Here is a 26,750-nt window from a genome sequence, read left to right on the forward strand (position 1 = left end):
GTGTGTGTGTGTGTGTTCGCGTAAACCTCCATAACGTCTTGTTTACAAAATAATGTGCTGACCTAGCCAGCCTAACAGTGAGGCTACCTTCGCGATGGTTATGGTCCTTTTCTGCTTATTTTAAGAAAATATATTAAATGTTTTTTGGCTGTCGATATGGTTGAGTGGACTAATGGCTTTCCCAGGCTAAATCATGGCTGTTATTTGACCCGATCTTGAAATCAATATATTCGTGATGTAGCCTAGAAATAGCTGGTACATTGGTGAAAGACATAAAATGTAGGCTATCCCCATTATGTGTAGCCTACCTTACCTATACAGTGAACTGATTCGTCCATAATGTTCCGTTGTCGGCATGACCCTAACGTTACCACCCACTGAGCAAAGACACGTCTAAAAGACGTCTTTTAGATGTCTTTTTCGTCTTTTTCAGACGTCCAAAGACATCCAATTAGGAGCCAGAATGAAAGTTTTTTTAGACGTTCAGATATTGGACCCGTTCTGCACGTCCACAGACGTCTTAGAGGGGTCCAAGCCAGACGTTTGAATATTGAGGGGTCCAGCAGACGAACAAACGGGGTTCTGGACCGACGGACGTTATTAAGACATGATCTGAACGTCTCCCTGACGTTGTGTGTTTGCTGGGCAATGTAGAAAAAAGGACCGTTCACCCAGCATCCTTACACGTACAAGGTGAGACCATAAGCCAACCTTTGCTGGTCTCTTTCAGGAGCAGGCTACTTAGCCTACGTTTGGCGGCTGAACACACCGAGCCATGGCGCAGACCAACAGCTACGGACAGAGCAGCAACGGAGTGGCGGACGAGTCTCCCAACATGCTGGTGTATAGAAAGGTAAGACACGAGAACTTGTGCAGGCTCGATATGTGGCGGTCTAGTCTTAACAGTAGGCTAAAAATGTCCTTCGTTATGATAGCTAAGGAATGTTTCTGGACCATTGGCCTATTGTAGCCTACTTGCATTATTGGTTTTGGCTGGTGTTGAATTACTCAGGAGGTAAGGACCTCTTGGTCATGACTGAGAGCTGCTTTCTCTGCTGGAGGGATCAATGAGCCATAATGGAAATCACCAGGGAGCCATCCCTGGTCCCTCAGCTCTGATTCCTGGGGAATGTGTGCGCCCTACTGGGGTTTGGACCACAGGCTCCAGCTGGGGTGGTGAGGATGTACCATTATTTGACTATGGTCCACACGGAATATAATGTTTCATCCAACTCTGTGTGCCTCTGTCTCTCTCTCTCTCTCTCTCTCTCTCTCTCTCTCTCTCTCTCTCTCCCTCTCTCTTTCACACTCTCTCTCTCTCTCTCTCTCACTCTCTCTCTCTCTCTCACTCTCTCTCTATTTCTCCTCTATCTCTGTCTAGACGCCTTGCTCTACAGACCTCTACCAGATGTAATGGTTTGTGTCTTTACAAGGCGGTATCTTACAGGCGTCTACCCTGTGGGCTCGAGGCTTTGCTCCCTTGCGGCACTGTGACAGTGAAGCACCGTCCTCTGAATATTAAATATGTCCTCTAATGTTCAGATCTGTACATAATGGTACATGGAGGATATTAAAGGCCTTCTTCTAACAGTTGATCTCAGTCAATGAGATGTCCGACTTATGTGGTGTATATTGTGCGCTATTAGTTTATAGTGTGCTATTAGTTACCCTACTCCTCTGTATCCTGCGTGGCTTGTTTTGTTTGGACATTATATAGCCGGAGAGCTTTTGTTCTTTAAGGAGAACAGTGAAAACTAGGACTCCAATGGTGTTTTCATACACAGCCCAGCGTTGTGGTTCTCGGTTCCATCTGTGGAAACACTGCCTGCTCATAAATGCTGCTGTGTGAAATGTGTTCCTCTTCAAGCCAGCCAGCCGCGGCATTTCAGAACCACATCTGTGCAGGGTAGACACACGTGTAACACGCAGCTGGTGCTCTGATTGGCTCTGGCCGTGTCCTGTGCGGTGCTGAGGGGTCAGACAGCCTAGCCAATCAGCCAATCAGGTGCAAAGATGATGATGAGGATGATGATGATGATGACGATGATGATGATGATGATGATGATGATGATGATGATGATGATGATGATGATGATGATGATGATGATGATGATGATAATGATGGCAAGACCGGATGATAGCTATGATCCTTCTTCGGAGCATGACGCATGCAGTGACAGAGTGATGACATTATCAAAGTGCCACAGTGATTGATATTCCCCATTGTGCTTTGTTCATCCTGCTGCCCCAGGGGATGTTGGGCCTTCCAAAACTGCTGGCTTTGGTCATCGATCTAAAAAAAGCCCCAAAGAATGAAATACTGACAAGATGTTCTAGTACTACCTATCCTTACATACTGTGTTTATGAGAAAATATTCCTTCAGTAAGAGAGCCTATCCTGTATTGTACAGTACCTTAGGAGTCACTGTCTAAATTATGTATGTTTGTTCTTTTGACGTTTATATGGAAGAGACATGGTTTAATGTATGTGTATCAGACAGTGGAAGGCCCAGCCTGAGCGGAGTCAGACAAAGCAAAGCTAGCAGCCTGTGAGCTATGAACAAGAGGAATATGTTTCAGGTTAATAAGTCCCAGAGGAGTCTTTCCCTCCCTGGCGAAAGGCGAGCTGTCCTCTACTGTCGACGTCAGACTAATTAAAACACCCGTGTTGCGGCCTTTGTGTTTCCTGTGCTGTTACCCGGCTCACACGCGCACACATACACACACACACACACACACACACACACACACACACACACACACACACACACACACACACACACACACACATCACTTGTCCCACTGATCATGTTTATATGCATAACCGTTACTCTTGCTGGACTGTGTGAGTGTGTGTGTGCGCGTGGATGTGTACGAGAGTGAATGAGTGTGTGAGAAAGAAATAAGAGTGTTTGTGTGTGTGTCTGGTTGGGGGAGATGGGTAGCATCATAAGACTCCCCCCACCAAATCAAAACCACTACAGTGGCCAAAGCCTTTCTGCTGATTATGCATGGAGAGGAGTGATTGCATATGAAGTCATTTCCAGCAGGGTTGAGAGTGGAAAAAAGGAAAATAATATGTATGCCATCCAGTCACTATTAATAACACAGTCCGAAATAAAAATTTGAACAAGCAATTTAGTTTGACGTCAGCGTAGGAAGCACAATAGTCACACTCCATCTCCTTTGAAAAGAGGGTTGTGTTTTTGTGTTTGCTATTTGTTTTGTCAGTGGGCGCGGATTCAGCAGAGGGTGAAATTATTCTGCAGGATCTAGAGCAGCTTTATGAACACGTCTCTTTGTGCTGTGAAGACTTGGTATGCCGCAGTTTAGCGTTCTGGCTCACTCACTCAGCCTGGACTCTCCGTGTGTGGATTCATCACTAGAACGAGCAAAAAACGGTCAAGGACAAAAAACTAATCCGATGGAAGGGTCCCAAAAGTATGAACCGTGATAAATCAAACGCCACGTTGCGTTGGACGGTACTTGACCCACCACGTCTGGTATGTCGGGGAGAACAGTCGTAATAGAAGAGGCCGGTGGGGTTCTTGGGGTTCTTCAGTTCCAGGCTCCCTCCTGGCTCGTTTATCCAGCCTTCACGTCTGGCTCCGCCAGTCACACACCGCGCTCCTCTCCTCCCTAATCCGCTCTTTGAAGTCTCCTCTCTGCCACAATGCTGACTCCAATCACCTCTTTGTCAGCCTAAACAGAATTAGATGGTTCCGCAGAGCAAAAAAAAAGGCCTCCCAGGAAAGGCTTTATGTAAACCATTACTGCCTCTTTGAGGATGTGAGATGAATGAATGAACAGTTGAGTATAAATAGAAAATATGCTTATAAACAGATGGCCTAAATTCTCTCTGTTGTCTCACATTCACAGTCTAATCTTCTAAAGGGTGTCTGTTGTGTTGGGACCGTATTCTCCCCAAGTGCCTGATTGTACTGTACTTCCAGTGACAGAAGACTAACATATTTTCGACCTAGTCTCTGGATTAGAATGTCCCAGAGAGCACCTGGAGGTTTTTGTGCAGATCTAAAGATCTGTTTGTTTGAAAAAAAAAACACGAAAACCCTTTGATCATTGCTTTCATTCAACACCACACTGAGGGTTTGAGGTTGTATGTTTTTATTACCGGATCTGATTGAATCTTTCAGGACAAAACGTCAAACGTTCACGAATAAAACGCCGTACAAGCATCCCCTCAACCGGAACCTTCCACTGAGCTGTAACAGCGATCAGATAATCGTTTCTGCGGAGGAACGTCTCTGTCCGCCCATCCCGGAGCGTAGCTGTGCCGGCACGTGAGGAGAGAGTGTGCGTGCGGTGAGGAGGAGGTGCGTGCGTGCGGGGAGGAGGAGGTGCGTGCGTGCGTGCGGGGAGGAGGAGGTGCGTGCGTGCGTGCGGGGAGGAGGTGCGTGCGTGCGGGGGGAGGAGGTGCGTGTGTGCGGGAGGAGGTGGGAGGTGCGTGCGTGTGGGGAGGAGGAGGTGCGTGTGTGCGGGGAGAAGGAGGTGCGTGTGTGCGTGCTGGGGGAGGAGGTGCGTGCGTGCGGGGAGGAGGAGGTGCGTGCGTGCGTGCGGGGATGAGGTGCGTGTGTGCGGGAGGAGGTGCGTGCGTGCATGCGGGGAGGAGGAGGTGCGTGTGCGGGGAGAAGGAGGTGCGTGTGTGTGGGGAGGAGGAGGTGCGTGCGTGCGTGCGGGAGGAGGAGGTGCGTGCGTGCGGGGGGAGGAGGTTCGTCTGTGCGGGAGGAGGTGCGTGCGTGTGGGGAGGAGGAGGTGCGTGTGTGCGGGGAGGAGGAGGAGGTGCGTGCGTGTGGGGAGGAGGAGGTGCGTGTGTGCGGGGAGGAGGAGGAGGTGCGTGTGTGCGGGGAGGAGGAGGAGGTGCGTTTCCCGAGGAGCAGAGCGTTCACAGCTCAGTTGTTAATTCTCTCATGGAGCCTCTGCCTCCAGTCACCTGCTGCTCTACTCTCAGACGCACCACACCCAGACAGTACTGTAACATCAAAGGAATAGCTCTGCCACACACACACACACACACACGCACACACACACACACACACACATGCACACACACACACACACACACATCCATTATCATGAGCCAGCATCACTCCTTTTGTAGCTGGTTTATCACACATATCTGTTACGGCATCATGAATCTCTCCCTGTGGATGGTGGAGAGAACTCACTATCATACACGCACACACACGCACACACACACACACGCACGCACGCACGCACGCACACACGCACACACACACACGCATGCACGCACACACACACACACACACACGCACACACACGCACACACAGGGGGAGGTGCATATCTTGGGTCAGGGATGAGCATTGATTGGAGAGCTCACATTTTCCCCTGATCCCTTTGAAAGCCACCTAATCAATAGCCAGCTTCTAGGAATAAAAACATCAAAGTTGGTAAATAACTATCCCATCTTTTTCCCCTTCAATAATTGAACAGGAAAGGGCTCAGAGTGCATCTGGGTCGAACTGCGTATTTGTTTCAGGCAGGCCGACATTAATCACCCCGTGGGACCTCCAGGCCCCCGGGGCTGAACTCTCTCTCTCAGCTGGCAGTGGGAAGAGAGGGGAACAGACCCAGTTACCCAGCAGACCTGGGTCCACGGCAGGCTCTGCATGGATGGGGGGCGGGCCAGGTACTGGGGGTACTGCAGATACTGTCTGGACAGGTCCGAGGGAGCAGATTCTGGGGTGTATGGGCACGTTTATATCCGTTGATGATCTGATACGTGAATAAAGAAATGAAATAACGGATGGCATTTGTTAATGAATGAACAACTGAATTTACAAATGAATTTGTTGGACCATTTCCCCTCACTTCATGTTTAAGTCTTCTGCCAGGTTTACTGTGTGTGTGTGTGTGTGTGTGTGTGTGTGTGTGTGTGTGTGTGTGTGTGTGTGTGTGTGAAATACTAATTACCAGTGTTAAAGTCCCAATGATTGTCACACACCCGACCTGAGGGTGGTCAAATTAGTTCTCCGCATTTGACCCATCCCCTTGGGGAGTGGTGAGCATCATGGGAATCATTTGGTGATTTAGCCCCCCAATTCCAGCCCTTGATGCCGAGTGCCAAGCAGGCTTTTTTTTTTTTTATAGTCTTTGACTCCGCCGGGGATCGAACTCACGACCTCCCAGTCTCAGGGCGGACACTAACCACAAGGCCACTGAGCTGGTGGTTAAGCTGTTGCAGTAGTAATTTGTACACCATGGATGGAATCCTGACCAATATTTTTTTCCAACTTAATTTATTTACTAGCCTGGATCCTGTGGTAAGCTAACATATAAACGGAGGTGTGACTTAAACCATTTCAACGGAGTTACACTTCCTGTGCGGAGGCCTGTGCTCTCTGAACACCTCCTCTAGTGTGTTATAAGACAGCGGCTGACAGAACACACACAGAATTTGAATAATGGACCATATGCACGCTAGACAGCAGTATGTGTTATTGGTAATTAGTATTTCAGACATCCTCTCACACACACACACACATACACACACACACACACACACACACACACACACACACACACACACACACACACACACACACACACACACATCCAGACACGCACATGCCTGTATTGTACAAACCCATACACAAACGCACAATCTCTCAGTCCCTCCCTCTCTCTCTACCCCCTCTCCACTCTCCCCTCTCTCCCTCTGGCTCTCCCCCCCCCCTCTCTCTCTCTCTCTCTTAGGTCATTCTAAACTGCAGCATTGATGCTATGATCACGTCTGTTCTCTGGCTGCAGACATTCGTCTTGTCAATATTTCCTCCCAGCTCTGCCTTGGGCCCTGTGTGAAAAGACCAGGATGATAATGTATTCATGCACGGCCTCACCCTGACTGGAATACACACACACACACTCTAGACCTATGTTATGTTACACATAACACACACCATAACCTATGTACTTCAACCTGTAACTGTTTTTATTGTACGTTTCATTTGTTTTGTTGATTTGATTTGTGTGTGTAAACTCGACATCACTGTAAATGAGGGAAAAAGAGTACTCCACGCGTATAAATAAAGGTTTGAAATTAAATTAAATGAACACACACACACAGCACAGCACACACACACACACACACACACACACACATATACTGTACACACACACACACACTCACACATACACACAAACACACACTTCATTGTTTTCCACCCGATGAAATGTAGGGGGTATTATATCACCTCATGCGCATTAGTGCATGTGTGCGTGTGTGCCTGCATGTGTGTGTACGTGCGCACCTGCGTGCGTTCGTTCGCCCGCTCGTCTGAGACACGTGCCGGGGCCCACCGCCTGGGGGCCCCCACCACTGCTCAAATCCAGGCTAGCTAGACTCTGTAGGCCGGGAGGAATCCAACTATGTCCACCTCTTGACATTTGGATAATTGTAAGTGAATCAGCCATAGTGAGCACTGACTTCTGTGTATTTCCAAACGCAAAAACAGCGAAAAACGATCGGAGTCTGCTAATGATGAGTATGTAATTCCAATAGTGTATTCTGCCTGTTATTTTGAATATTTCGGTTCTTGAAACATTATTTTTATAGCGATCTTTTAACATTGGAGTCAACAAACGCGTCTGCATTCCACCAGCCGACTACGTCAGACTTCCCCCATGACAGCTGGGTGATTAACGAGGAAGGGTGGAGGGAAACATGCTTACTGTGGCATCTTGTCTGTTGATTGGAATTAGAGGAGTGCTTACTGGCTTTGCATGGTAATTACTACACGGCGTCTTCGTTTGAGAACCGTTTCTTCCAGCGAGAACTGTGTCCTGTTATTATGTCCTTCATCTCAAGATTCTGGCAGGTGGAAAATAGCTAGTTCACTGCCAGCACAGCTGGTCCCAGCGCCCTCTGTCTCTCTCAAACTCACACACATTCAAATCAAATACTATTTATAAAGCACATGTAAAATGGTAAATGGTAAATGGACTGCACTTATATAGCGCTTTTTTATCCAAAGCGCTTTACAATGGCCTCTCATTCACTGCCATGCAAGGTGCTAGCCTGCTCATTGGGAGCAATTTGGGGTTCAGTGTCTTGCCCAAGGACACTTCGACATGTGGACAGGAGGAGGCGGGATTCGAACCACCGACCCTACGATCATTGGACGACCCGCTCTACCACTGAGCCCCAGCCGCCCCGTAAAACAACCGAGGTTGACCAAACACAGCACAGCACGCAACAGAACGCTACAATACACCAATACACAATAAGCAATATAAAATACAGTACAATACAGAGGCCATCGGGTCCAGCTCAACCTGAGTTGAAGGCCTAGGAGAACAGGTGAGTCTTTAAAGAAGACTAAATCTCTACGGTCTGGGCAGACCTAATGTGCCAGGGCAGACTGTTCCTGTGTGTTGCCTAGTTGCCCCCCAGCCTGAAAAGCCCCAGCTGAGGGTATGACGGAGACGAGTGTGTGTGGAGTGGAGTGGGTGCTGATTGAGACACTGTGCCAGCAGGGACAGACACATTCCGCCTCTGTTGCGCTCTGTAGGGCTGAGCCGACGCCCACTAGCTCTCCTGTGTGTGACGTGTCGATCTAAAAAAAAAAAGCTCAATATTTACCATTATCCAAAGGTCAAATCTCAGATGCTAACATTTACAAAGCCAAAAGAGGATCAAAGGCTTTGACAGCACCTCCAAAGGTTGGCTGGCCCACATCTGTGCTCTACTGCCAGGGTCAATACTGGGCCAGGGAAGAGAGAGAGAGAGAGAGAAGGAGAGAGGAGGAGAAAGGAGGAGAGAGGGACGGGTTTAATAGACAGAGAGATGATAGACAGATGGGAAAGAGTCCCGGGTGAAATCTAAATTTTTGTCCTATTACAAAAAGTTGGCCCTTAAACTGTTATCAGTTTGTCTGTCTCTGTTAGAGTTTAGTGGAAGTGAAATGGCTTAGACAGTGAGTGAGTAATTAGGTGTGTAGGTGTGTGTGTGTGTGTGTGTGTGTGTGTGTGTGTGTGTGTGTGTGTGTGTGTGAGAACTCCTGTGGAGGGATAAATGTTCTGACTCAGATGCCGCTCTCCTGGACAAGCTCCAGACGAATATCAATTCTGGTTTCCCTCAGCTCTTATTACTGTCAGAAAGCTCTCATACAAACCTCAACCCCTCATTCTCTCTCCCTCTCTCTCTCTCTCTCTCCCTCTCTCTCTCCCTCCCTCTCTCTCTCTCCCTTTCTCTCTCTCTCTCTCTCTCTCCCTCTCTCTCTCTCTCTCTCTCTCTGTCTCTCCCTCTCTCTCTCTCCCTCTCTCCCTCTCTCTCTCTCCCTCTCTCTCTCTCTGTCTCTCTCTCTCTCTCTCTCGCACACAGGTACACACGCGCACACACACACACACTCTCGTTCTCTCTCGCCCCCCCCCCCCCCTCTCTCTCCTTCTCTCTCTCTCTCAACCCCTCTGTCTCTGCCTCTCTGTGTGTTCTTCTCAAACACATGGAGGGCCAGGAGAGGAGAGGACCTTTTTATCAGGGCTCTTTAGGATGTCAGCCGTGAGTAAACACACCTCCAGCCCCGGTGATCCAGCGGTGATAAGGGCTGTCTGCTCACCTCATGCTTGAGGTGGAAGGGCCGCTTGATTCGAATCAGGGCTAGTCGTGCAGCCAGCAGACGGTTTGGGGATTCTGGTCGTCATGCGGGCTGTGAACCGATGCTAACGCACCCCTATCGGTCTGTTAGCGTCATATGCTAGCCATCAGTCCCAGAGTGGTGGGGGGTTGGGGGTTGATGGCTAGCATATGACGAGCATCGGTTGTGATGTATACAAGGACTGAAACACGACAAGGTCACTTTGATTCCACACACTAAATACCCCATTCCACTCCTCGCGGCCACTGGTCACAAGGCGGACTGCAGAACCTTCATCCGGGTCATCCTGGGGTAACTGGGACACCCCCCCCCCCCATATCCCCCCCGTCCCCCCAAACGTGGACATTGAAGCTCTCTGAATCATCAAATCCGAGGAGGGTTGAGGAGATTATGCGAGATTACCAGCGTCAAGGTGGATTTTAAACTGACAGATTAGTCAGATGCACAAAAAACTGCTCGTTTTTTTTGGGGGGGGGGGGGGGGGGGGGCCCGCAGGGCGGACGTCTAAAACGGCGAGGCAGTCGACATGCGGCGACGGGCGGACGCGGTTACTGTGCTGTTGCGCAACCCCCTCCTCTGCGTGAGCCGTGGCCGGCATAAATCAGGATAACTCACCGAGACGAAAGCCCTCTCACTCTCCCCGGTAATATCATTCATATCGCTCCCCGCCAGCAGAGAACTCTACTCTGTGCGGAGGCGTACACTATATTGGGTACTGGAATTCATTCAAAAACAATTTCACTTGTAGATTTAATCACCGGATTCAATCTTGACTGCATTGGACTAAATGTGGAAAATATATCTCATCACATATGATACAGCCCAAGTCCTCCCTCCTTAGATTTTAGGAGTAACAGCTGTGGTCCAGTCCAATTCACATTTCTCCCCTCTCTCTGTCTCCCTCTCTCTCTGTCTCTGTCTCTCTCTGTCCCCCATCTCTCTCAGTCCCCCTCATCTCTCTGTCTCCCTCATCTCTCTCTCCTCTCTGTCTCCCTCATCTCTCTGTCTCCCTGCCCTCCTCCTCTCTCTGTCTCTCTCTCCTCTTCCCTCTCTCTTTCCTACTCCTCTCTCTAGCTCCCTCCTCTCTCTCTCCTACTCCTCTCTCTAGCTCCCTCCTCTCTCTCTCCTGCTCCTCTCTCTAGCTCCCTCCTCTCTCTCTCCTGCTCCTCTCTCTAGCTCCCTCCTCTCTCTAGCTCCCTCCTCTCTCTCTCCTGCTCCTCTCTCTAGCTCCCTCCTCTCTCTCTCCTGCTCCTCTCTCTAGCTCCCTCCTCTCTCTCTCCTACTCCTCTCTCTAGCTCCCTCCTCTCTCTCTCCTACTCCTCTCTCTAGCTCCCTCCTCTCTCTCTCCTACTCCTCTCTCTAGCTCCCTCCTCTCTCTCTCCTGCTCCTCTCTCTAGCTCTCTCCTCTCTCTCTCCTGCTCCTCTCTCTAGCTCCCTCCTCTCTCTCTCCTGCTCCTCTCTCTCTCCTACTCCTCTCTCTAGCTCCCTCCTCTCTCTCTCCTGCTCCTCTCTCTAGCTCCCTCCTCTCTCTCTCCTGCTCCTCTCTCTCTCTCCTGCTCCTCTCTCTCTCCTGCTCCTCTCTCTAGCTCTCTCCTCTCTCTCTCCTACTCCTCTCTCTCTCCTGCTCCTCTCTCTAGCTCCCTCCTCTCTCTCTCCTACTCCTCTCTCTAGCTCCCTCCTCTCTCTCTCCTACTCCTCTCTCTCTCCTGCTCCTCTCTCTAGCTCCCTCCTCTCTCTCTCCTACTCCTCTCTCTAGCTCCCTTCTCTCTCTAGCTCCCTCCTCTCTCTCTCTCCTACTCCTCTCTCTAGCTCCCTCCTCTCTCTCTCCTACTCCTCTCTCTAGCTCCCTCCTCTCTCTCTCTCCTACTCCTCTCTCTAGCTCCCTCCTCTCTCTCTCTCTCCTACTCCTCTCTCTAGCTCCCTCCTCTCTCTCTCCTGCTCCTCTCTCTCTAGCTCCCTCCTCTCTCTCTCTCCTACTCCTCTCTCTAGCTCCCTCCTCTCTCTCTCCTACTCCTCTCTCTAGCTCCCTCCTCTCTCTCTCTCCTACTCCTCTCTCTAGCTCCCTCCTCTCTCTCTCTCTCCTACTCCTCTCTCTAGCTCCCTCCTCTCTCTCTCCTGCTCCTCTCTCTCTAGCTCCCTCCTCTCCCTCTCCTACTCCTCTCTCTAGCTCCCTCCTCTCTCTCTCCTACTCCTCTCTCTAGCTCCCTCCTCTCTCTCTCCTGCTCCTCTCTCTAGCTCTCTCCTCTCTCTCTCCTACTCCTCTCTCTAGCTCCCTCCTCTCTCTCTCCTGCTCCTCTCTCTCTCCTGCTCCTCTCTCTAGCTCCCTTCTCTCTCTCTCCTGCTCCCCTCTCTCTCCTACTCCTCTCTCTAGCTCCCTCCTCTCTCTCTCCTACTCCTCTCTCTAGCTCCCTCCTCTCTCTCTCCTACTCCTCTCTCTAGCTCCCTCCTCTCTCTCTCCTGCTCCTCTCTCTCTCCTGCTCCTCTCTCTAGCTCCCTTCTCTCTCTCTCCTGCTCCTCTCTCTCTCCTACTCCTCTCTCTCTCCTACTCCTCTCTTTAGCTCCCTCCTCTCTCTCTCTCCTACTCCTCTCTCTAGCTCCCTCCTCTCTCTCTCTCCTACTCCTCTCTCTAGCTCCCTCCTCTCTCTCTCCTACTCCTCTCTCTAGCTCCCTCCTCTCTCTCTCCTGCTCCTCTCTCTAGCTCTCTCCTCTCTCTCTCCTACTCCTCTCTCTAGCTCCCTCCTCTCTCTCTCCTGCTCCTCTCTCTCTCCTGCTCCTCTCTCTAGCTCCCTTCTCTCTCTCTCCTGCTCCCCTCTCTCTCCTACTCCTCTCTCTAGCTCCCTCCTCTCTCTCTCCTACTCCTCTCTCTAGCTCCCTCCTCTCTCTCTCTCCTACTCCTCTCTCTAGCTCCCTCCTCTCTCTCTCCTACTCCTCTCTCTAGCTCCCTCCTCTCTCTCTCCTACTCCTCTCTCTAGCTCCCTCCTCTCTCTCTCCTACTCCTCTCTCTAGCTCCCTCCTCTCTCTCTCCTGCTCCTCTCTCTCTCCTACTCCTCTCTCTAGCTCCCTCCTCTCTCTCTCCTGCTCCTCTCTCTAGCTCCCTCCTCTCTCTCTCCTGCTCCTCTCTCTAGCTCCCTCCTCTCTCTCTCCTACTCCTCTCTCTAGCTCCCTTCTCTCTCTCTCCTGCTCCCCTCTCTCTCCTACTCCTCTCTCTAGCTCCCTCCTCTCTCTCTCCTACTCCTCTCTCTAGCTCCCTCCTCTCTCTCTCTCCTACTCCTCTCTCTAGCTCCCTCCTCTCTCTCTCCTACTCCTCTCTCTAGCTCCCTCCTCTCTCTCTCCTACTCCTCTCTCTAGCTCCCTCCTCTCTCTCTCCTACTCCTCTCTCTAGCTCCCTCCTCTCTCTCTCCTGCTCCTCTCTCTCTCCTACTCCTCTCTCTAGCTCCCTCCTCTCTCTCTCCTGCTCCTCTCTCTAGCTCCCTCCTCTCTCTCTCCTGCTCCTCTCTCTCTAGCTCCCTCCTCTCTCTCTCTCCTACTCCTCTCTCTAGCTCCCTCCTCTCTCTCTCCTACTCCTCTCTCTAGCTCCCTCCTCTCTCTCTCTCCTACTCCTCTCTCTAGCTCCCTCCTCTCTCTCTCTCTCCTACTCCTCTCTCTAGCTCCCTCCTCTCTCTCTCCTGCTCCTCTCTCTCTAGCTCCCTCCTCTCCCTCTCCTACTCCTCTCTCTAGCTCCCTCCTCTCTCTCTCCTACTCCTCTCTCTAGCTCCCTCCTCTCTCTCTCCTGCTCCTCTCTCTAGCTCTCTCCTCTCTCTCTCCTACTCCTCTCTCTAGCTCCCTCCTCTCTCTCTCCTGCTCCTCTCTCTCTCCTGCTCCTCTCTCTAGCTCCCTTCTCTCTCTCTCCTGCTCCCCTCTCTCTCCTACTCCTCTCTCTAGCTCCCTCCTCTCTCTCTCCTACTCCTCTCTCTAGCTCCCTCCTCTCTCTCTCCTACTCCTCTCTCTAGCTCCCTCCTCTCTCTCTCCTGCTCCTCTCTCTCTCCTGCTCCTCTCTCTAGCTCCCTTCTCTCTCTCTCCTGCTCCTCTCTCTCTCCTACTCCTCTCTCTCTCCTACTCCTCTCTTTAGCTCCCTCCTCTCTCTCTCTCCTACTCCTCTCTCTAGCTCCCTCCTCTCTCTCTCTCCTACTCCTCTCTCTAGCTCCCTCCTCTCTCTCTCCTACTCCTCTCTCTAGCTCCCTCCTCTCTCTCTCCTGCTCCTCTCTCTAGCTCTCTCCTCTCTCTCTCCTACTCCTCTCTCTAGCTCCCTCCTCTCTCTCTCCTGCTCCTCTCTCTCTCCTGCTCCTCTCTCTAGCTCCCTTCTCTCTCTCTCCTGCTCCCCTCTCTCTCCTACTCCTCTCTCTAGCTCCCTCCTCTCTCTCTCCTACTCCTCTCTCTAGCTCCCTCCTCTCTCTCTCTCCTACTCCTCTCTCTAGCTCCCTCCTCTCTCTCTCCTACTCCTCTCTCTAGCTCCCTCCTCTCTCTCTCCTACTCCTCTCTCTAGCTCCCTCCTCTCTCTCTCCTACTCCTCTCTCTAGCTCCCTCCTCTCTCTCTCCTACTCCTCTCTGGTCTTGACAGGTCGCTGCTGCAAGATTGACAATCGATGGATTCTCTCCAGTGTTAGTATTGTATCAGTACCTTTCTGCCTGGCCGTCTTGATTGTCTCTCTCTCTCTCTCCCCCCCCCCACTCTACCCCCCACCCCCCCTCTCTACCCCCCTCCCCCCTCTCTACCCCCCACCCCCCCTCTCTACCCCCCTCCCCCCTCTCTACCCCCCACCCCCCCTCTCTCCGATCATTGTTTTAATCCTGAACTGGCCATGCATGTTTTACTAATGACTGTGATTACTCACTACAGTGTAACTGTTTGACATTTTGCTGGTGAGGACCGTCATTGAATATTAGTTGGCGTTTGGAGCGAACCACACACTAACTCACAATTTAGCCCAGAGCCCAAACCGCCAGCGTCAATGAATAATACATACGTTGAATAGACCTCCACTCTCTCAGTTATTTATACTGTTCTCCCTTCCTTTCTGGCTTTTTATTTACCTCTCTCTCTCTCTCTCTCTCTCTCTCTCTGTCTCTCTCTCTCTGTCTTTCTTATTTACCTCTCTCTCTCTCTCTCTCTCTCTCTCTCTCTCTATCTTTCTTATTACCTCTCTCTCTCTCTCTCTCTCTCTCTCTCTCTCTCTCATAATGATGAATTCATTCTCTTTGTTCAGGCGAGAACCCCCTCTACTTTTTTATAGACAATTGACATATATCATAAATAATAACTAATACGCTACATGAATAAGAAAGACTCTCAAGGTTCTATTTCTTGTCCTCTGTGGACAGGCGGGTGGGATGAGAGAGTAAAATATAGTAATTTGTTTATTCAGCTGTATTATAATACAGCCAGATTATCAGGATTAGCATATGTCGGCCTCTAATGATGCATTGGTGCTGCCGGTGTTGTCTCTACGCAGGCCTCAGTGGGAGCAGTAGGCCAGTAGCAGAGGAGAAACGCTATGCTGGATTATATAACTGTTCTCTTCCAGACACCACTGTGTGGTGGAGGGTACGGTAGGTGGTTGAGGGGGGTGTGTGTGTGTGTGTGTGTGTGTGTGTGTGTGTGTGTGTGGACACTCTTTAGAGGGACTACTGGACTGAAGCCTTCCAATCCAGAGAGAGTTCACTGACGAATGCATGTCTCTCCTAGTCCACCTCTGTCAGTAGTACATACAACCCACGGTCTCGTACGAATTGAAGTCATTTACAATGATTGATAGTTAACGGCTTTGTATTTACATAGATGTTGTAGTTTGACCTACATTCTATTGAATTAACAGTGAAATTACATAGTTATTACCTAAGCTACAGTCACAGTGAAATGTGGCTGCCGGCTCCAAGATTACGCTCGATACAGTATTAGAGTTTATCTGTATCGAGCATAATCTTGGAGCCGGCAGAAACATTTCACTGTGACTGTACACCATGTGACAAATTAAAGGAATCTTGAATCTACAGTATTACAGTCATGTGTCATTTGCTTTAGAGAATCAATTGTGAGGAATCTTCAGAGAGATTGATAATGTAGCCTAATGGTCCTTTAACCGCGCTGCCTACGCAGCTCACCAGCGTCAGGAACGTTGCTCACGCACACCGGGGAGCAATGACGCGCAAAGAACACTATTATGTCATTATTATCTGTATTTTCAGAGCCCACTCACATTCTGGCACTTCCCCGTCACACCGGGACCTTCCGATGCCTCACGGAGACCTTTCTAGAGGGTTCCGCGAAGGTACAGTAATTGTGACGCATGCAGACTAACTGTTCCTTGAACCCACCTCCCAGGTGGGACTGTCTGGACCGGGCCGGACCTTTTGGGAGCTAACTTGATTTATGAACCACTCCCTCCGAATATCCTTTGATGCCCCTTATTGTTGGAAAACAATGCACTTTGCCAGTGTGCGCCCACGGGCTGAGATGGCACTGTGACTGGCCCGGCTCGCCCATTATATCCTAATAGGCCCCATTCTGTTCGATTAACCTAGCAGAGGATCGCTCAAAGACAACAATATGAAGCTCTCTCTCTGACTGTGCTATTGCAGTTTTACCACCTCTGTTTGCTGCAGGCGGCCATGTTTTTCTTTCTCTCGCGACGGCGAATGAGATCTCATTACGTTCTTAATGATCGTCCAGGCGAGGTCATAGCGCACCCCTCCCCCTGTCCGCGTCGGCCCTCTACTTAGTTGAACTCGGTGCCGAATCGGTCGTCGCGATTCCTCGGACGAATGACCCCGACCGCTCTGTTAGCCGTTGCTCCGAGAGCCTGTGGTTTGGCGTCATCCATCCCAGCCCTGCTGCAGCAGATGCTGCTGCTTTTTTTAGGAGGCCCTCAGGGCCTGTGAAACAGCCTGGTCCTCCAGACAGGGACCAGGCACACTGGGAACTATACGACTCGAGGACGGGCTCTGGGGAAAACAAGCGAACGGCGTTATGGTCTTTGTTTTGTGTCTTTTATGTCTTTTCTTTCAGACTGGGTAGAGGTGTCTTTGCGCTGAGGTGAAGCCGACACGACGCAGTATTGATTTAAAAGTGTGATAATAAAGTGTCCCGACGCCGACTGTCACGGTGACCCAACGTCATCTGTGAACCTATCAAGATGTGACACCTCACATCTGACTTATAGCTGCTATAACTGTGGTAACATTACATCTACACGCGCGCGCGCACAAGCACACACACACACTTACACACACACACACACACACACACACACACACACACACACACACACACACACACACACACACACACACAGAGACCCTTGCTCACATGGTGACTCTTAAGTCACCCTCCTAGCAGAGTGGTTGTCAGTAAAGGCTAGTGACTAAGTGTGTTTTAGTGTGGACGTTCGTACAGAGTGTTCTAGTGTGGATATTAGAACACCTGGCTTATTCACGCATCTCAGCTAATGTGCATTCAACAACGAAGCTGACGCACTCTCTACGTTTCTGTATACAAGATTGTGTTACCTTCCATGTTACCTCGCATTATCTGTTCCTATTAGCTAGCTAGGTACAGCCATTGTACTGTACTGTAATCCTAAAACGACAATGCGTACACCTTCTATTCTTCTCAGAATGTTCCTCTTTGCGCTTACGTGGAAAGGGACCAGCGTTTTCCTTTTTCCACCCTGCAGCCATCGAATTTCGGAAGATAAGAACGCCACCTCTTAGCTTCCACAGGCCTCTCTCCCTGCCAATGTGTGATTGAGAGAGAGAAGTGCTGATGATTCACCCGTGATCATATTTGCTCTGGTTGTTTGCCAGGAGAAGATGGATATGTTGTTGACAATGAGGGGGAGGAACACACGCTCACACACGAGCGCTCGCACGCACACACACACACACACACACACACACACACACACACACACACACAAACACACACTTCACGCTGCTTGAATGTCTGCTGATGAGTTTATGCATGAATATGCAATAGCCTCATCTCCATCTGCACGCATTTAGATCTCTTATGAGTCTCATTGGACAGGGAGTGTCCATAGACCGTAGACTGGAACAACACTGACCTCCTTTCCAAACCTCACGTTTCTCAAACGGTTCCCAACCTTCCACTCGCTATCAATACTTTAAAGGGATGGTGTTCAAACCGCTGTAAAAATAGATGCACTCATTGTGGTGTACTGCCAAGTGCTTGGGATGAAAGCCTTTAAAGTGGCATACATTTGGAACAGAATAGAACTGTAAGCAGAGTCCACACAAACGTTCAAATATCGACTAAATTAGGGCTAGTTTCCGACCAGTGATGTGAAATGGAGGCAGGTTTCTTTATGCCTAGGACCGCCTGTCCATCACTTCCGTCTCCTTGATGCACGCACGCACACACACACACACACACACACACACACACACACACACACACACACACACACACACACACTCTTCCCGAGCGCCCCTAACAAGCTCAGGGCCTAACTTTAGGTGAGCCAAAGAGCTGAGGAGGATGGAAATGTTCAAAAGCTACAGAGGCGGTCCACAAACAGCCTCGTTTAGCGAGAGAAGACGTTGTATAATGTTCTAATTAGGGGGGAGACGGGGCAGGTCGGGCTCACACACACAAACATCAAAGAGAAGCAGGAGGAGCGGAAATACACAGCAAGGGGGAAAGAGAGGAGGGAGTGGAAGACGTGTGTGTGTGTGTGTGTGTGTGTGTGTGTGTGTGTGAGCATGCATGTGTGCATACTGTACGTGCACTCATGCGGTTGTTTGTGTGTATATGATTGTGTGTGTGTGTAGGAGCGTGTGTGCATGCGTGCACACCTGCACTCATGCGGTTGTTTGTGTGTTTGTGTGTGTATGTAGGTGTGTGCGTCCGTGCGTGCGAGCGTGTTGTATTATCGGGACAGAAGAGCCGTGGCTCCAGCTGGCGTTGAGAGCGGAGGTGGGACCGGCTGTATCGCCACGGCCACCGTGGCCGCGTGCGTACTGTACATGCGTCATCGCCCTCGCCGGGCGGAACAGATGTCTAAGGTGGCCGGCAGCAGCGCGAGGAGAAATGCAAATTCCAATCATAGGGGGGCCTTCTCCTCTTCCCGACCTGCGGCCTCTCTCTCTCGCGCGCCTCTCCGAGAGGGGTGTTTGGCCGGGAAAGGGGGGCTAACTGTTTCAGATGAGATTATGCGAGCGAGCAGCGCGTACGGGCGTCACGTCAGCCAGACTCGAAGAGTGTAACCTTTTCCTGCTATTTGGACCATGATGTGAGGGACACAGCTAGCTGAAGCTACCGGAGGTGTGGGCCGGCCCCATTTCATTTCATTTCAAACCTTTATTTATACTCATAATAAAGCACTGAGGTCTCCCTCATTTACAGTGATGATGAGTTCACACAAATACATAAATAACAACAGAACAAATACATTACACAATAATAATAATAATAATAATAATAATAATAATAATAACAATAACAATAATAACAATACTACTAATAATAATTGAAAACAGTTACAGATCAAAGTACAAATGTCAAGAGCCATGGATTTAAACTCTGCGATTGAAGGAAGTACCTCAAGCTTTAGAGTCTGTTGTAAAGTAGTCCAGGTATGAGGAGCATCACGGAAAAAAAAGCAGCTCTACCAAGTTCAGAATGCACTCGAGGAACCCTGAAAACAAGCCGATCGTTTGATCGGGTCTGGTAGGTACCAAGGCTCCAGTCCAACAGAGACGAGATGTAGAACCTAGAACTCGCTGGTCTTTTTGAACAGTTCGACCCCCTGAGGAACGTAGCTTTGTATAGATGCCGGAGAGTCAACTTTTACTAGAATGTTCCTCTGTTTGAAGCTGGTCAGATTCTAGTGATGGGGCCCGAGGCTGGAAGCGAGGCCGGTCAGATTCTAGTGATGGGGCCTGAGGCTGGAAGCGAGGCCGGTCAGACTCTAGTGATGGGGCCCGAGGCTGGAAGCGAGGCCGGTCAGACTCTAGTGATGGGGCCCGAGGCTGGAAGCGAGGCCGGTCAGACTCTAGTGATGGGGCCCGAGGCTGGAAGCGAGGCCGGTCAGACTCTAGTGATGGGGCCCGAGGCTGGAAGCGAGGCCGGTCAGACCTCCACGTCTGCCTTCAATCAGTTCTCTCCTTCCCTCCATCCCTCCTCTGTTACCTGTTACTGCCGGCAACTATCAGGTGTGTGGGATGGGGGGGGGGGCGGGGGGGGGGGGGGTGGCCATGGTCACGGTCCTATCGGGATTGATCCTCGTCTCTGTCCTCTGTGTGTTTTTCATTGTTTCCTGTTGACTCTCTTCCCCTCTCTCCTTTCCGTTCTGTTACGTGAGCGGAGTTCAATGAGGGGGCTTGAAGTCAGCGGCGACATATGAGGTTGAATGAGGAGAGGCCTGCTTTAAGGAGATAAGCCGATAATGGCGGAATCAGACGCCAGCTAATGCTGTTGAACTGGAAAAGCTGCTCTGGCTGGCGGGGTGGGGCATAAGGGGAGGGGGGGGGGGAGGAGGAGGAGGAAGAGTGTTTAGTGTGGCGCATTGTTTTAAAGTACTGACCACTGCAAGTGCTTTGTTGAAGAGCACAGCGGCGGCGCGTCTCGCATACCGCAACTGCTTAATGCAGTCCAGGACGTCAGTATTGACCCCTGCCTACCACTGGCTCCAGCTGCAGCTCCTTCCTGAATCCCCCATGATCCTCTGGGGGGTCCATCCCCCACATCCTCCCAATCGCAAATGTCAGCCTCCTTCATCAGACCTGGCTCCCCGCCATTGGCTGTTTACCCTTCCCCCCCATGGGATTATCATCCGGAATTAGGACGATAACCCGGGATTATCATCCCGCGTGAGGTGATGTTTTGGCTGTTTGAGTCTGAGTCACACTCATGTCATATCACTGACTATAAAAGCCTCCCCCGAAATCAGGACTTGCTCCGAGTCTGTTGAGCTGAGGTATCAAACGCTGTTTCTCTCACACAGAGAATGGGAATAGGTTGCTATATTATTAATCATAATCTCTGCTTTCTCTCCTCTCTCCTTCTGTCCAGATGGAGGACATTATAGCCCGTATGCAAGATGAGAAGAATGGAATCCCCATCCGGACGGTCAAGAGCTTTCTATCCAAGATCCCAAGTGTCTTTTCAGGTAAAACCAGCCATCAATCAATCAATCAAAGCTTTATTTGTATAGCGCATTTCATACACATACAGGTAACACAATGCGCTTTACAGAGAATAAGGGAGGTGGGCATAGGTCCCACCCCTACATATTCCAGCAGAAGCAAAAAAACAGTATCACCCAGGGACCAGAAAAGTGAGCTGTAAAAATTCTTCCCTGACCCCTCGACAACAAACTTTTTCTGTGCCATTGAAGTCAATTGCAACAGTTTTACTGTGTTGTTAAAAAGTAGGTGGTCTGACTTTGAGGTGGCAGTGTACTCCAGATATAATTACTGCAACACCATTTTGTTGCTATATGCATTCTACCGTGTGATTCTTTTCAAACTGCGATGATTGCGATCATTACTTCAATCAAGACGTCGTGTGAGGAAAAACACCACTTAATAATCAGAAGGCCATTGTTTGGTTGATTCAGATGCCCTGAGGGATGTGTGGGCCAACAGGTGGCAAAGCTGAGTAATAGAGTCAATATTCAGTGTGGGAGGGAGGGAGGGAGGGAGGGAGGGAGGGAGGGAGGGAGGGAGGGAGGGAGGAAGGAAGGAAGAAGGGAGGGAGAGAGAGATGGAGGGAGGGAGGGAGGGAGGGAGAGAGGGAGGAAGGAAGAAGGGAAGGAGAGAGAGATGGAGAGATGGAGGGAGGGAGGGAGGGAGGGAGGGAGAGAAGGAGGAAGGAAGAAGGGAGGGAGAGAGAGATGGAGAGATGGAGGGAGGGAGGGAGGGAGGGAGGGAGGGAGGGAGGGAGGGAGGGAGGGAGGGAGGGAGGGAGGGAGAGAGGGAGGGAGGAAGGAAGAAGGGAGGGAGAGAGAAATGGAGGGTGGAGAGAGATGAAGGGAGAGAGGGAGGGAGAGAGGGAGGAAAGGAGAGAGAGAAGTAGGAAGGGAGAGAGAGAAATGGAGGGAGGAAGGGAGGGAGAAAGAGAAAGAGGGCGATGCTGACGGTAATGCTACAGGAACGGCTACACGTAAAACAACATAATCGCATGTAATCATGTGTAATCACATATCCATGATCCTGTTGCCGACGGTGATTGTTCACACACAGATCCCCGGTGAGCACTGAGCCTGTGGACGCACTAGACCAAACAGTACCCGTTAACGCAAAACACGCTACTGCCACATGCAAGCTTTAACCATTAAAGTCGCGGTGGGGGATTCATACCGTACTTACATACCAGTACAGGGGAAAATGTCTGCCGGGGTCTCGGGGGGGGGGGGGGGGGGGCTACCTGAAGGCACTCTTGACGTGTGAGTCAGGTGTACACAGAAACCGCGCCTCTGATGATCGAGCCTCACAGAAGGGTTAAATCAGGACTAGCGCTCATCGCGGAGCACAGATGGCCGCTGTATGGGTGTGGTGACGGCTCGGAGTCCATCTGAAACGGACATTTGAGATCATCTAACTTCCGTAGTTTGACGTATTTCCCACTCAAACTGACTATAGGGGCGGGACATTACGTTTAGAGGAATTTGACTGGATAAGTTGGCGGGTTCTAACAACTTTAGAGAGATTCGATAGACAGATAGTGTTGATTGATGGGTGGATGGCGTGAGATTATCGGTTGACCTTGGTCTTGCATTGCTGACGTAAGAAAGAAATCACAGGATTTGATATGAGACTACAGCGAAATGGACATTTAAAAAAATATTTGGCATATATTGTTAAATAGGTACACACTATGACCAAGGATATGATCACAAATCGAAAAAAGTACATTTTTGATTTCATCTGGTTGAAGGGGCTTCTGGGAGTTTAATGCCTCCTGGCTCAGACAGGGCTCCTCCTAGCTTAGCCAGGGCTCCTCCTAACTCAGCCAGGGCTCCTCCTAGCTTAGCCAGGGCTCCTCCTAGCTCCTCCTAGCTCAGCCAGGGCTCCTCCTAACTCAGCCAGGGCTCCTCCTAGCTTAGCCAGGGCTCCTCCTAGCTTAGCCAGGGCTCCTCCTAGCTTAGCCTGGGCTCCTGGCAGGGAAAGCCAGTGGATCTCTGCTGAGGGGAAAACACAGATGTTGCAGCGCACACTAGTAGATGACTGGCGTGAAGCCAGACGGCCTTCGACTGGGAGACTACAGACAGAGCACCCCAGCACACCACGGACATTGAAGACGGACATGAAATCGTTTCAACATAAACCACAAACATAATCATGGATTATTAATACAGTCTAGGGCTACATATACCGTATAACCAGCTAGCTGGAGGGCTTGGCTACCTCTCCCATTGCCCCTGCAGCCTAGCTCCTACCTAAAGGCGGTTAGCTAAGTAACAGCTAATGAAGCACGCGTACAGGCTAGATCTGCCACTGTCTCCCTCCGCCTGCCTTATGTAATTGTGTCTTATGTAACTGTGTTTAATACAGAGGACATTCAAAAGGTACAGGTCTCTTCAAAGCAGCTCTCTTTTCACATCTCTCTCGCTCCGACTCTTTCCATCTCTCTCTCTCTCCATCTCTCGCTCTCTTGCTCCCTCTCTTCCGCTCTTTCTCACACACATGCACACATGTGCTCGCTCTCTCTGTCACACACACACACACACATACCCACGCACTTGAAGATTAAACACTTCCTTTTCGATGTGAATAGAATGATATTTCAAAGTTGTTTTCAGACACAGACATTTGGATGAGTTCTGAAGTGTAGCTCTAGAATGGTTTTGTACTTGGCCTTGTGGCAGTTATGCAAGTGTGCAGTTATGCAAGTGTGCACTGGAGCAGGCTTAGAACACTTTGAGATCACTACACTGGAACAAACACAACGCTACTCACTGACATGTTCTGCAACCCTCTGCTTTTAGTTTGTAAATGAGGTTCCAAGTCATGATGGAGCTGTCCATGATACTGGATATAAATCATTGCTGTAGCTACAGGCAGCCTTATCCCAGTCTAGATTTGAGGTTTATTTAGCAGCGGGTGTGGGACGAGTTTGGAGACACCATGGAGAAAGACTTTCGGTCGGCACCAAGGTGTTTCTGGAAGACCATAAGCGGGGGACCATCCAAGCTGTGTACAGCAAGGAAGGGACACTGCTGACCTCAACTGAGGAGGTTGTTGAGCGTTGGAAGGAGCACTTTGAGGAACTCCTTAACCCGATTAACCCACCCTCTACGATCGAGGCAGAGCCGGAAGATGATGGGGGGTCATCTTTAATTTCCCTGAAGGAGGTCACTGAGGTAGTCAAACAACTCCACAGTGGCAAAGCCCCAGGGACTGATGAGATCCGTCCAGAAATGCTGAAGGTGCTGGGTGTTGAGGGGCTGTCTTGGTTGACACGCCTCTTTAACATTGCGTGGAAGTCCGGGTCAGTGCTAAAGGAGTGGCAGACTGGGGTGGTGGTCCCAATATTAAAATAGGGGACCAGAGGGTGTGTGCCAATTACAGAAGCATCACATTACTCAGCCTCCCAGAGAAAGTGTACTCCAAGGTGCTGGAAAGGAGGGTCCGGTCGATAGTCGAACCTCAGATCGAAGAGGAACAATGCGGATTTCATCCTGGTCGTGGAACCACCGACCAGCTCTTCACTCTCGTAAGGATCTTGGAGGGGGGCTTGGGAGTTTGCCCAACCTGTCTACATGTGTTTTGTGGATTTAGAGAAGGCTTACGACTGGGTCCCTCGAAAGGTCTTGTGGAGGGTTATGCAGGAGTATGGGGTGAGGGTTCCTTACTTAGGGCATCCAATCCCTGTACACCCAGAGCGAGAGCTGTGTCCGTGTCCTCGGCAGTAAGTCGTCTTCCTTTCCGGTGGGGGTTGGCCTCCGCCAGGGCTGCACTCTCTGGATGGGTTCGCAACTGAGTGTGAAGCGGCTGGGATTACGATCAGCACGTCTCAATCTGAGGCCATGGTTCTCAGCAGGAAACCGGTGGTCTGTCCGCTCCGAGTAGGAAATGAGTCCTTACCCCAAGTAAAGGAGTTCAAGTATCTGGGGGTCTTGTTCACGAGTGAGGTAACCATGGAGAGGGAGCTTAGCCGGAGAATCGGAGCAGCTTGTGCGGTTCTGCAGTCGCTTTACCGCACTGTTGTGACGAAAAGAGAGCTGAGCCAAAAGGCAAAGCTCTCAATCTACCGGTCTGTCTTCGTCCCCACCCTCATCTATGGTCATGAAGGATGGGTCATGACCGAAAGAACGAGATCACGGATACAAACGGCCGAAATGAGTTTGGCTGGGGTCTCCCTGAGAGATCGGGTGAGAAGTTCAGTCATCCGGGAGAGACTCGGAGTAGAGCAGCTGCTCCTTTGCATCGAAAGGAGCAAGTTGAGGTGGTTCGGGCATCTAGTGAGGATGCCTCCTGGGCGCCTCCCTAGGGAGGTGTTCCAGGCGTGTCCAGCTGGGAGGAGGCCGTGGGGTACACCCAGGACCAGGTGGCGGGACTACATCTCCATACTTGCCTGTGAGTGGCTAAAGATTCCCCAGGCAGAGCTGGTTGATGCTGCTAGGGAAAGGGATGTCTGGGGCCCCCTGCTGGAGCTGCTGCCTCCACGACCCGACCCCGGATAAGCGGGTGAAGATGGATGGATGGATGGATGGATGGATGGATAATAATAATAATAATAATAATAATAATAATAATAATAATAATAATAATAATAATAACCTTTGCTGCAACAGCTATCTCCGTAGGTTCCGTAGGCTTTTACACCTTTTCCCCCTGTAGACCAGATCCGAGAGGAATAAGCAAGGATAGATAATTGATAGTTGTCTTAATGTTGTTATTGTTGTTGTTGTTGACAATGACGATGTGTGTATCTGCCCTCTCCTGCCCTGCTGTTTCTCATCCTCCTTCCCTTCCTCACACCCGTGGAAGGTCCTGCTGCTGAGTTAACCTTTACATCCTGTCCTCCTCACACACACACACACACACACACGCACACACACACACACGCACACATACGCACACGCACACATGCACACACGCACGCACACACACACATACACACACACATCTATTATTCATCCTGATTGATGCCTTCTATAAACAGACACCAGAGACCCTCATTACTGTGTCCTGAGAAGGAGGAGGAGAACGTAGGGAATGCTGTTACACTTCTTAGAAACGTGCAGGAGTTAACTATGCGCCGGTCTAGAACAGTACCATACAATGTTGGAATATTCTAGTAAATGACTATTAGGCAAGGCAAGGCAAGGCAAGTTTATTTGTATAGCACATTTCAGAAACAAGGCAATTCAAAGCGGTAGTTTTCTTGTTATGAAATACATAGGAGCGCATTAGTCATCAGCTCATCCCGTCCATGTATTTCATAACGTGAAAACTACCGCGGTGAAAAACAATCAGAGTCCGGTAATCATGAGTTTGTAATTCCAGTAGTGTATTCTGAATGTTATTTCTGACTATTTCGAATCTTGAAGTGTTATTTTTTATAACAAACTTGTACTGTTGGTCTATGGATACTTCCGCATTCTCCCACCCTGAGCGTGACGTAAGAGAGACATGGCCGCCGTGTGAATAAGGTCAATCAGCCACTCCGCTGTTGATATCAGTCCACTGCTGCTTTGATGCGATAAACGTTTTAATGCATTATATCAACTCTGATATGTCTGTGAACTCGTCTCGCCAAGAACATCCTGGCCAGTGAAACAGGTTTGGAGTGAGCATGTAACATGACAACCCTCCTGGTGGAAGTGGTTCTGGCACGGGCACCGCGCTACTGCGATAAAGCTTTAATTGATGTTAAATCCCCGATCGTTTTGTTTTCCAACTCCACCCACACCCACACACACGCTCCCGCGGTGGAGTCCGCCTCAATTAAGCCCGTCTCTTGGCAGGACCTTCCCAGAAAGCCATGGGATGAAAAGGCAAGTCTTCAAAAGAGAGGGAGAACAGGAAGACGTGATGGGGCGAGGAAAAGAGCGCCGGTGCAGCTTATTTACCTCCGCATGGACGCCCCTGCTCTCTCTCTCTCTCTCTCT

The 26,750-nt window shown here is 50.3% G+C and overlaps 1 protein-coding gene across 1 annotated transcript in view; it reads left to right on the forward strand.

The window, feature by feature from the left end:
- Window positions 1–775: 775 nt before the first annotated feature.
- rgs7b (regulator of G protein signaling 7b) overlaps window positions 776–26,750 on the forward strand; it is a gene marked incomplete at its 5' end in the record, with an annotated part of 43,617 nt that continues 17,642 nt past the window's right edge. The window contains 2 exons of the mRNA XM_084460001.1: window positions 776–853; window positions 20,705–20,840. Of these exons, the coding sequence (XP_084316127.1) occupies window positions 776–853; window positions 20,705–20,840 (214 nt within the window). The remainder of the gene's footprint in view (window positions 854–20,704; window positions 20,841–26,750) is intronic.

Source organism: Borostomias antarcticus (assembly GCF_949987555.1).
Source record: "Borostomias antarcticus genome assembly, chromosome: 29".
NCBI lineage: Eukaryota > Metazoa > Chordata > Actinopteri > Stomiiformes > Stomiidae > Borostomias > Borostomias antarcticus.